The following is a 12,667-nucleotide window of genomic DNA, read 5'->3' as shown; positions in this document are numbered from 1 at the left end:
CTAACCTTCCCACAAATTGAGACTAGACAGTCAAGAAAAATCATAGATATGATATCAAATTCAAAATTTATAATGCAAGGTAAAGCATAACGGACTAAGAAGTTTCACTTGAGTAGTGCTTCGGCTGTGAAGGGTGTAAACGGACACTGTTGATCTCGTTCTCATCAGCCCCTCATACTTTTTCAGTTGTTATCATGGTTGAGACCAAACAGCATTGAGGTTATGCTGTGTGTGCTGTGATATGCAGAAAACCCCCTCAAACTTCCTCAGGTTATCCTGCATATACACATGGGAGCGTAGCTTTAGTGAAACCCAGTTCTTAACCTTATGAAATTCTAGTTATGAGCTGGGTCAGTGTTCAATGAGAGGACCAGATTAAATTCAACGTACCAAACCTTTTATTATCTCAAAGCAAACTACTATTCTATACAAACATAAAACAATTATTGCTAACAACCCCACTAATGAATGGCTGGTAGGAAACGTTCTGGAGGCAGCTAGAACTTTAAATTTATGAACCCCAAAAACAAATCTATTCCCTCGTAATCCAATCAAACAAAGTATCTTACAAAAACTTGTGACTAAAGGGCCTAACCCTGAGACAGAGAAACCAGTACTCACCCAACTCTTCTGGGCACCTTGCCCTGGGTGACTGACCCCTTTCTCTACCTCAGATGGCCTATTTATTGATCCGATAGCTACTGAGTGCAAAGCACCCAGTGTTTACCAAAACACCTCCAGCACGCTTCATAGCAAGCAAGGCCTGACCACAGGTCATCAACCTAGCTTGCCTAGGCTACCCTCTTTTACAGTGCGAATAAAAAAAAAAAACTAGTCAGTGATTGGGGAACACAACAAGGTTTTTGGTGGTAGTTTATCTGTATTCTGCGCAAAAATGATGTTCCTAGTGCAAACACATTTCCCAGTGTCCTCACAGAACTCAGTTTTTATCACTTTCTTCTTACTTTTTAACCCACAATTGCATTGTGTCGGTGATGCACAGAATAAAAACCGCCATAGAAAAGTTGTTTGTGTTGCAACCACTTACTTTTAGTTTCCTTAAATATGAACACACGGTATAACCTTGATTATCTCTGGTCCCAACCAAGATAGCAACTGCAGTGGTGGTCCCAGGAGGGGGAGATAGGAGTGATATATGAAACTGATTAGTCCTTTCTGCCGCACTCTATGTATGTTGTCTGTTAACTTTTGTTAAATGCATCTAAATAATGTATATGTATATGGTGAGTCAGTGGCTCAGTTGGTAGCGCTACAGACTTTGGGCTCAAGGCAGCGATTTTGTGGGTTCAAATCCTGGTACTTGCCACTACTTTATATCAGTATAGTTCACCCTTTTACTGTACTGGCTCACCCCTTGATTTTCTCCCCCCTTGGAATACATTCAATGCACAGGCCTCTGTGGCCCATTTGGACAGGCAAATGCAAGGTAAAATAGGCTGCCAACCTCTTTAGGAAAAAGATTTAACAGAAAAATAACATTTAGATTTTAACTATTAAACATCAACTCAAGAAAAGAATTGCATACACTTTCATCTTGGGCAGTTAGAAAACTGCATTAATTTTTTTTTCAGTAAAACTGAAACAACTCAAACTGACATAATTCTGGAGTATCCTTTTATTATAAGTTCTGATCTATTTATTCAATTCTGATTTACAGCTTTATCCCGGTTGGAATATAGCCAGTCGGTATTTCGTACACCAGACTTTAAACATTTACAAGGAAGAACCCGGAAACTCTTTCCACACAGTTTTAATGCCTATCAAAAATCCAGAAAGTGTTTTAGAAAACTACCTCCAAGGAGGAATATTTTTTCATAAAGGTAACATTATTAAGTTATTTAAAACACAGGGAACCGAGTTTTATCTTTAAAATATAGGAATACATGCTGCAAATGCACATATATGAATGAGTTGCCTTTTTGTTCTCAGTCTAAAAACTTGTCTCCAAGTTGTCCTCAATACAAAATTAAATGAAGTTTTATGTTTTGAGGGAATTAAATTCTTTTATACGACATGCATCAACAGCAAAGCTAGTTTGATATAAGATAGAAAGCAACGACTAAGGGTAATAGAAAATAAATTTTGTAGCCCAATATTTTAATGGTGTAGTTATTTACTTATGGTTATCTTATGGCTTGTAATTGACAGACTGGAGTTGGCAACAAGTTTTGGTTCCTAACTATTAAACTTTTTTTTATTGTTGAAAAAAAAAAACTATACTGTCTTCAGCAAAAGATGGCAAACATGTCCTAGTACAGAATAATGATGGCACCTCTTTAGTACCCGAACTAGTCACTCACTGCAATGTGTAATGTTTGGATTACTATAATCAGGTATGAAATAAACAAATGTCATTTTTCAACATTTTAGGCCCAGTGTTGATTCGAATGGTGTCCATGATCATTGGAGAGGATACTTTTAAAAAAGGATTACAAGCATTTGTTGCTAAATATCAGTTTTCAAGTGCAACAGCCAAGGACCTATGGGAAAGTTTGTTCAACAATGTACAGGATCCAAAGCTTATAAAAGAAGGGATTAGTTTGGAAAATGTTATGGAAAACTGGCTTACAAAGACTTCTTATCCACTTGTCATAGCGACAAGAGATTATGCAACAAATAAAATCACAGTGGCCCAGGTTAGTTAAAGAGTTGTGAAAAGGAATATTCCATCTATTGTTGACAGTCACTAAGTTACAGATCAGCCAAAACTTCTGTGTGCGCGGACAGGTCGCTACTAGCCGCACTAAAACAACGCTTGGTAGCAAGACAACATTTTTCGCTAAAATACCCCCGCCTAGATCCGACCAGTTATGGCCACCCACAGAAATTTTGGCCGAACTGTGCTTAACATTTACCCAACACATTCAATTTACCCTGTCCAACATGATGCAATTCAGTAATTTGTAATTGACTTTTGGATATTGGACATCCCATTTACATGGACCAGCTGTAACAAAATGTTTTGAAAAAGAACAATAATTAATGAACCACTTGCAGAGTTTGCGATTCTATTTTATTTGAAAATGTCATAAAATATGATATAGTACAATAAGTTACTATTTCAATTTGACTTGGTAAAAAGGTTGACGTATTTGTCACAAATCAGTAATCTACAATAGCACACTCTGCTGGTGGCTCAGTACAACTACGTCAATTTTTATTGGAAAACTGGTGGTAGCTTTAATAACATTGGGATGGAATGTATAGTTTTGTCAATACCACAAAGGGTAATATAATATATTTATCTATAATTAATATTCATGAAAAAGAACTGAAATTTTAAAATTTTCAATGGCCAATGATTGGTTCCTTATCTTGGATCTTCAACTTTTTATAGCAGCAGACATCCCATTCCCAATTTCGAGATATGCTAGTCTTAGAATAAAAGCAGAACTAGTTAAATTGAGCCAGATACAGAGGCTCATTTCTGTCGAATACACAAACATTTTAACCAAGTCCAGCTGAAATTGAAAAATATAGTTAAGCATAGTACATTTTGATGTCACGTGAAATATCCAACTCATATATATAGCAATAGCAAAACTTGGGGAGAAAATATAATTGGTACAGTAACACACTCTGTGAGATGTCTATTAAACTATAATACTGCTAATAGTTGAAAATTAACCTTTCTTTTAGACAATAAAGACTAATTCTTTATTGAAATATTCCTAGAGAACATTCATGAAGTTACAATTAATTAGGTTGTATTTGTTTATTACTATGGCTTGTTATTCAGGAACTCATGCTTTCATTGATTATAAATGGAAATAAACTCATTTGTTAATTTATTCAAACTCATCTTATGACTAAAGGTCGGTCCAGACTTCTTGAACAGTCTGGGTTGGGGTTGTCTTCTCTTAACGTGCTTTTAGGTGTGTTGCTTTCTGTTTTAGCAACTTTATGTAATTGAAGAAAACCCTTCAGAGCACAAAGATTGTTGGTGGATACCGCTTACTTATTCAACGTCCCAAAAGCCTGAGTTTAGTAATACCAAGCCTGAGAATTGGCTTAGTTGTGATGAGAGAACAATGACTTTTGAGATCGAAGCTACGGACAAGGAATGGGTTATTTTAAATAATAAAATGGCAGGTAATAATTCATTTTTAATTAAAATCCTTAATAATTGATCTACAGTTAGGAATAATTCAGATATGTATTATGGCAGCTTACTAATGTATAAATAAATTAAGTTTGCACGAAAACACATTGAATAAGAAGATTGCTACTTTTGGTTATTGTTTCTATTTCATATCTGTGTTAAGAGTAAAATTTGCTGAGATCAGCAACACAGTATGAAAAGATTCAAATGAATATAATGACAATGATAATAATTTTCATAAAATCCAGACTTCAGATTTTTACAACTTCAGAAACAATCTGTTCAACAATCCAAGCTGTAAAAAGATTTTTTCAAACTATTCAACGATGCATATCCCTTTGGTTGAAAGTTTACTGGTCAATAAAAAAAACACACAAACACTCTGAGAAAACACTACATAGTCGATTGCCACATTGGACTAAGGCCTGAATCTGGGCTGAAAAGTAAAAAGTAGATATAGTCGTAAAATTTTGGTAATATGATACTCCTAGCTACTTAAATTCTTTAGTAATTTTGAAACCATCCCATAACATGCAGTGTTGAATTGTTGGGCTCTGCTACTCTCCCAATTTTCATATTGTTATTTTTATCTTCATTTACCTGTAATATTTCAGTGTTTCTTTTAAAAATACTTGTGCTAATGCTTCCAGGTCACTTATACTCTCGGCTATTTGTGCTACGTCATCAGCATATGCTAACTCATTTATTTTTCCATGGATAAACAAATCTGACACATTACTTGTTTTTCAGGTTTATACAGAATAAAATATGATACTAAAAACTGGGATTTGATAGCAGCTGCTTTGAAACAACCAGACTTCAACAAAATAGACGAGCTGAATAGAGTTCAGCTACTGACTGATTCATGGGATATGTTTACTCATGAGCTGAACTACAAAACAGCTTTTGGAATAATTAATTATTTAAAGCAGGAAACAGATTATTTGCCTTGGAGGGTTGCTCTTGACAGAATTAAAATTGTTGGAGAAAAAATAGCCAGGATGGCTGACTATGATGTTTTTGAGGTGAGTTTGTTTGTTTCTGGTTGACGTTGACACAATTACTCTTGAGATTTCTGATTTACTGTACAGTTATATTGAATAAGTTTAAACACAGATTTAAATTGATTTATTCACAAATAGTTAAAGTGTGTAATAAAAATATTAAAAATGTTCTTAATAAATAAACTATCTATGAGCAAAACATAGGTTAGTAAGGATCTTAAACAGGTAGTATAACCACAGTACGGTTCTTCTGAGTAATACCCAAGCATAATGATTCAGGGGGTTACTTTAGAACCTAAGGTACTTGGGTCCTACCCACCTTGGCGAAGAATATGAGCCCTAAGAGAATGAGTTGAGCCTCCGGTTAGAACAATTAGGGACTGCTGCTGTGAAGTTCACACCAGGAGGATGTGCAGTTGGGGGTGGATGCGGAAATTACTGTTGTTGGGGGAGGGTTTCATAATAGAGGGGGTCCAGGGTGTATTGAAGAGAAGAGTTTGAAAGCTCCGTATAGAAAGTATCAGGAATTTACAAGTGCTATCTTTGAATTAAGGTCTTATACGAGCTCCCGTAACGGCCAAGAGAGCAAGTAGACATCTGAGAGCAACACCAATTTATCCACTGCTACTCTAGCTGGTTTCCACCCAAGTGCAATAAATTATTAGTTCCAAGTATGAAGAGTGGAGGTGTCCATTTGTTGATTGGAGGCGTCAATTGCTATTCAAGTCCATCACCAGTTGATAGGCGTGAAACAATTTAAGCTGTATAAATTGTGGGGAGGATTGAAGGGAGATCAGAGAGGGTTGTGAACATTCACAAGATGTCCTCAGAAAATTCCTCTTGTGTTCATGGAGTGCCCAAAAGTTGATAGTTTGCATCGCTGTTTTCTTGGCCATACCACAGTATGGTTTGGGTGCTGTGAAAGTTGCAGATGACCTAGTTGGTCATCAAGTGTTTCAATGGGATCTCAAATGTGACTTTTTACGGACCACCCTTGATTTTTTCCTTATTTACCTAGTGAGTTTTGTCAGTCTGGAGAGGAGCGCAGGACCATTTACCACTCGTCGTGTCACTTAGAATTTGGGATCGTGATTTTAATTTCTTAAAAACAGCTGATGATTCATTTTAAGAATTGCACAAACTCTCAGTCTAAAAAAATAATAATTTTAAAATTCTAAATGATAAAATTATAGTTCTAAAATTGCAATGATTTTCAAAAAATGTTGTGACCAAAATATATTTTAAAACCCGCATAAGGAAACAGAATGATGCTATCACACAAATACTTTTGATACTCTTATTGCTCTTTGCAGTGTGTTTATGTAATCAGGCCCGGTCTGGCTCCATTGGAGGCCCTCGGCTAGATGTTGATTTGAGGCCCCCAGCCAGAAATAAAACAAGGACCATGGGGTGCTCTCACGGCAAAAATTAGTTAGCATATATGTTTGCTGCATGCCGCAGGTGCATAAAAGGGGCCTAATGTGGTTTTAAATGATTTAAAGTTTTTGATAATTTTGATTAAATTAATAATTGCTAAATTTCCATAAATTAAAATCTTTGTATGTATAAATTTAATTCCAAGGTATCAATCAATTTAAATTTGATATAAAATTTGCTCGTATTTCTATTCACCTCTACAGCTGCCATAAAATTTAAAGGCCTATTCATAAACTTGTTTTAAGTCTTCAATTTAAAAATAAGACCAAAACCTAGTTCTTGGAGTTTTTGCCATACATGGTAAAAAAGGATATCACGTACCACTTTTGAATTTTGAATACATCTATGAATGGGCCACATTTACTGTTTATTACACACTTTACTCCATAGTTGTACTTCAGCAACAAAGACAAACAGAAATAATCAAAAGTATTTTAATTTAAACGTTATAAGGCTTACAAAAAAGTTCTGATGATTTCTGCCTGCCTGTTTGCAATTTCTCATTGTTAGCAGAATCGGAACTGAAACCAGCTAACCTGCTAACCATAAGTTCAAACAGTTTGACTTTAATTTGTTTTATTTTGAAATATTTCCTATCCATTTTTATTTTACTTGCGCCACTTGGGTGCACACGTTTCATTTTATAAACTGAACGATTCACGTGTTAGTTATCTTTTAAACAATACGTCATAACACACTACGTATGAATGACTGGAAACAGTCGTCGGTGATTAAACTAGTCGTATCACCATACTCGACCTTTTGGTGTTGAGATGAGGCTGACTGGTCGAATAAAATCAGTTGTAAATAAACTGACAGATAGGAATTGGGAACAGTTTTTAGGTATGATACATAAAATGTAATTGCATTTATTTTTGTTGTTTTAAAGAAATGTAAAATTGCCAAGACACTGTGTTTTATATACTGATGATTTAGATTTTAATGCCTGTAGTAAAATCTGTTTTAAAAACCAGGTAACAAATAAATAGGAATATTTGTTATACTGAGTAAGAGACATTAGGCCTACTGAATAATTTAAATCTTGCAGTCATGTAATAAACTAAAAATTTTTAATTAATTGTAAATGTTGTCATTCTATTACGTTTTATACCAAAGTTACAAAACATTAATGTAAATGACAACAAACAATAGGAATCAAGCGGGAAAACTCCAATGTTTAAAGTAAAATTATATTCGATAATTTTCTTTGCAATGACTGAAACCACTGCACCGATTGAACGCCACCAGTTGTTGTTATAATGGAATTCTCTCGGTTTTTCATTCGACTGAAAAAAAAACCACTGGTTTTAAAAACAACCGATTGACAAATTGACTAGTCGATAGTTTTTTCCAGTCGGTTGTCCCATCACTATACTAGTACAAGCGCTAGACCCCGTTTATGCACCAAGAGCGGGAGCGGTAGCGACAGCGGGAGCAATTTCTAACACCATTGAGTTAAATGGGGCTGTTTATGCACCATGAGCGATAGCGATAGCGGTTGACCCACCGCTGCGGTTTCTAATTCGCCCGCTGTGTAGTTAGAAATCGCAGCGGTTGCTTGGGATAGAGCGGTTTTCAACTACATTGAGTCAAATGGGACTGTTGATGCACGGCGGGAGCGGGAGCGGCTGAAGCCAGGGTTGCCAACTTGACCCACGCGCACGTGCACTTAGGACAAATAGTTGTGTTAATTATTTGGCAGAGTTTGAGTTGGCAAGACTGTGTCCCCCTTCCATTCTCCTTTAACCAACCGCTATCGCTATCGCTCTTCGTGCATAAACAGTCCCATTCACAGCGGGAGCGGGCCCGCTATCGCCCCGCTCCCGCTCTTGGTGCTTAAACGGGGCCTTAAGCTGTCTGCTTGAGTCCAGACACCACACCAGACATATCACAGACGCGCCGGCACGGCAATGTCTCGTCACTACCGCGGAGCGCTGGGCACTGAGCTGATTCGAACGGTGCGTTGCAGTGAGATCGGTGACTATCCTCTAGTACCGAGTGACTATCACTGTGTACTTAGGGGCAACCCCTAACTGTAATTCAATTTAAAAAAGAGTATTGTTTATTAAAAATTGTTTTTGCAAGACTACGTCGCTGTGAAATAGTTAAACAAATATTTTTTTATTATAACTAAATTTTTTTAAATTGATTTTTTGGCTTTTGGAGGCCCCCTTGAGCCGGAGGCCCTCGGGGATCGCCGACCAGCCGCCCTGGCCAGACTGGGCCTGTATGTAATTGTTATTTGTCTGATTAGATTGAATTGAAATACTAAATAAAATATAATTACTCACAAATTATTATCATAATAAAGTAAGTTTCAATCAATTCTTAATAGACAATATTCTTTATTAACATATTGGTTGAGAATAACACAGCGTCATATTTACAGGTATAGGTTACAGAAAAATTTCATATTTCAAGGTCATGAGATGAATTCTTTTTTGGTGTAGGGTTCTTTAGCAGCCAGTCTGTGAGTTTTTTCTTGAAAGTGGATGAATTATTCTGTTGTTTAAGTTGTTCTGGAAGGAGGTTATAGTATTTATTTAGCTCCTTTGTAGGATAGTTTTCTTTCAGTAAATGATAGCTTATGGATTGGAAGGGTGAAACCTAGTGCATGTCTGGTGTTGTGATGTAGGTCCCTATGTCTGGATTGTTGGGTGGCTATTGCATGTGAATGGTTTGATGGATGTGGATTGACACCACGGTGAGTATTTTTTGTCCTTTGAACGGTCCACGGCAGCTGTCTTGTTGTCCAATGCCAACCAAACACCTGATTGCCCTCTTTTTTTGGACGAGAACGCCTTCTAGGTTGAATGCAGTGGATCCCCCCCCCCCCAAACTTCTATGCCATATCTCAGGTGAGATCCAAAAAGTGTGAAATAGGCTACCTTCGCTGCATCTGTTCCACTTATTTGTTTTATTCTTACAGAAATACATGGCAAATTTGATGACCAAAGTTTATGAAAAAGCCAACGAATTGAGTAAATCTAATGATGGGAAAACAGACATAGTACAAATAAACTACATCATGATAGCAGCTTGTGAATACAACATACCTGAATGTAATAAGAAAGCTAAAGAACTGTATCTAAAATGGAAAGAAACCCAGATTAAGTACCATAAGTAAGTGCTATTTAATTTATGGTATTTACTTAATTGAACACTGGCCTTTGAAAATGTATTGGTCATAAATTCAACCAATTCAAAAATACCTTACATACATTTTTACTTTTTTGTAAAGGTAGAGCCATGAATTGTGAAGATACTTGATATTGGCGATCACGACTGAATGTTACTGATGGTAAACATAAATACCCCCGCTGCAGCAAACCTGCCGACTAAACGAATTTCCATTTGCCTGGATGATTTTCAATTAAGCTATTAAATTAACATTTATGTTTAACGAGTACCTGGTTAGCTGCTACAGGGAAACTAATAATGTGTGTTTTTATTAAAACATCAATAGCTTAGTATGAAATAAATAAATCCGCCAGGTTTGATCAAAATATATCCATAAAGAAGCCAACTACAAAATTTTGCAATATTCTCCATAAGAATAACATGGGAATTTTAAATTAACAATTTTTTGAATTTTCTCCGTAACCATTCACCATACAAAAACACTTTGATATACTAAATTATTTGTTTTTTAAGCTCTTTAAAAAGGTCTGGAGAAAAATTGATAAATTTTGTGTTTTAAGGATAAAAAATTAGTTAAACCTCGTTCCCATGGTTCGATCATGCTGGATCGCGAACTCATTCAAGTTTATCCCGCCTTACACCTTCAAACCAAATTTTATCAAAATCGGACAAAAATTACTCGAGTTATCGTACAGACGGACACACATACTGTATATATATATCTATAATAGATATATATATACATATAAAAATTTGAACGAATGGTGTTTTTGGCCTCTGGGGACATCAAAATGAAAAAGTAAATCGGTCCCAGGCCTAGGTCTTACCATGAGACCTACGGTAATAGCTACTTCCCTATAGGGAAATTCGCTAAAACCGCTATAAACAACTGGAAAATTTCCAACTAACAGTTCCTAAAGCTGTTATGCTTTTTGTTTTATACTCTTTTATGATCCTTTTACATCAAATTTAAAAGAAATCAAAATTTTCTTTATAATTTCCTCCTTAGAACAATCACTGATTAAAAGATCAATAAATATATAGGAAGGTTTTGCATTTTGTACACAAAAAACTCCAATTACTATAAGAGATCCTCCTTAAGACTCCAGATTTCCCACTTAAATGTGGCTTAAGCATTTCAACATAGATTTATGTTTAAAATTATGGTTCAAATAATATTTTTCTTATGTTCCTGGATCGATTATAATGGACGATCTTTGACCAGCTGAATTTGTGTTGTTCAAAACTATGGTAACTTTATCTAATCTTATAATTAGTTTTGGTGTTTTTTTATTGGAAATATAAAAAAAAACCTTAAATCATCCCATTTTTAAACGCTCACCCTTGCTTTAATTTTTGACAAAATTTCATGATTAAAGTGTCAAATTACTGGAAATTTTGTCAAGATTTCCAGAATATCAGTTATATTTCCTTTGGGCGGATAGGATTCGCCCCATTTCGCATACTAATTTACATGTATTTCTTATGGAAGGAGTATTTTAATAAGATATCAATTAAATAAGTTATAACTCGTAATCTGTTGAACCAAAATAAACACATTATATACTTTTCTTGTAGAAAATTTAATCTTCTTCAATTTTATATTTTACTATAGTATACAAAAAGTTGATAGTTTTCGAGATATAATCAAAAAACCTAAAATGCGTACCTTTTTCCCCCCCTTTTTCCCCCTCCACCCCTAGGAGTCAGGACTTTTGGTATGTTAACACCCTAAGCCCCCTGAACAAGTTTCTGAAGGAATCGCTTAGTTACCTGCTCACGCACTCTACACCTACTTTTGGATTATTCATTGACTGGACTATATGCTTGTATATTTGAATGCTTAATTATTTAATTTAAACACATGATTGATATTTTACTTCTTCAGATTACCTATAAATACACTTCAAGATCTCAGACCCATGGTATTCTGCAAAGGAGTTCAGAGCGGTGATTTGGAGTTCATGCTGAAATATCACAGAGGAACTACAAATGAAGATGAAGAAGCTGATCAAGTCCTACATGCTTTAAGCTGCTCAGAAAACCCTGAAGAACTCAAAAGGTTTGTGAAAATTAATAATTGTTAGTGGAATTTGGCTTTTACTATTTGGAAATTTTTCATCACTTTTTATAAAATTTTTTAGTTTATCCCAGCAAACAAACAATTCTCTCTACACAATTCACTATCTTGCATTTTAGAAATATCTTGTAAATAGATATTCAAGATAAAATTTGTACAAACTTTTCCTGAACGTGATGTTGTAATAAGTTTTTCAGGGTTTCCAGTAACAGGGGGAGCTAAGGATTTTCTGTATTTTAAAAGCACACAACTGTATAGTTTCAACAGAATATTACCCCCGCTGCAGCATACCCGCAGACTAAGCGAATTTCCATTTGTCTGGCTAGATTTCCACTAAAATAAAAAACCTTTAAGACTGTCAGATTTATTTCCCATTTAAAATAACATTAATTTTAATGAGTTAATAGATTTGCTACTACAGGGAAGGTGTGTTTTATTATTGAAATCTTGATAGTTTATTATTAAATAAGCAAATTTGACTATAATATATCCATAAACAAGCAAAGTACAGCAGTTTATTTATTCTACATAAGAATAACATGAGAATTTTAAATTTTATACTTTTATGAAATTTCTCTGTAACCGTTAGACATACAACAACGCTTAAATGTGCAAAGATTTTTTTAAAGCCCTACTAAATAGTTTGGGGGAAAATCGGAAAATGTTATGTTTTCAGACCAAAAATGTCAATAATTAGAAAAACCAATTTTTAACTCATAAAACTCTCCTTAAACCCCAGTTCCCATACCGATCATGCTGGTTCGCGACCACGTTTAAATAAACATAGGTTTACATGTTTTACCGATTTAATCAAAGTTGGATCAGTTTTGCTCGAGTTTGCTTACGCTTACGGATACATATATAAACGGACACAACTCTGGC

At 35.2% G+C, this 12,667-nt stretch overlaps 1 protein-coding gene across 4 annotated transcripts in view; it reads left to right on the top strand.

Moving 5' to 3' along the window:
• LOC128998737 (aminopeptidase N-like) overlaps positions 1 to 12,667 on the top strand; it is a 58,549-nt gene that overhangs the window by 41,048 nt on the left and 4,834 nt on the right. For all 4 annotated transcript variants that reach the window (XM_054425065.1, XM_054425063.1, XM_054425064.1 and 1 more), the window contains 6 exons: positions 1,679 to 1,841; positions 2,392 to 2,657; positions 3,918 to 4,113; positions 4,874 to 5,148; positions 9,494 to 9,687; positions 11,594 to 11,767. In XM_054425065.1, coding sequence (XP_054281040.1) covers positions 1,679 to 1,841; positions 2,392 to 2,657; positions 3,918 to 4,113; positions 4,874 to 5,148; positions 9,494 to 9,687; positions 11,594 to 11,767 — 1,268 coding nt within the window. The remainder of the gene's footprint in view (positions 1 to 1,678; positions 1,842 to 2,391; positions 2,658 to 3,917; positions 4,114 to 4,873; positions 5,149 to 9,493; positions 9,688 to 11,593; positions 11,768 to 12,667) is intronic.

Source organism: Macrosteles quadrilineatus, unplaced genomic scaffold (assembly GCF_028750875.1).
Source record: "Macrosteles quadrilineatus isolate MER2022 unplaced genomic scaffold, UCM_ALF_1.0 Scaffold_7__1_contigs__length_78375512, whole genome shotgun sequence".
Lineage (NCBI taxonomy): Eukaryota > Metazoa > Arthropoda > Insecta > Hemiptera > Cicadellidae > Macrosteles > Macrosteles quadrilineatus.
This window is presented reverse-complemented; position numbering and strand designations above follow the sequence as displayed.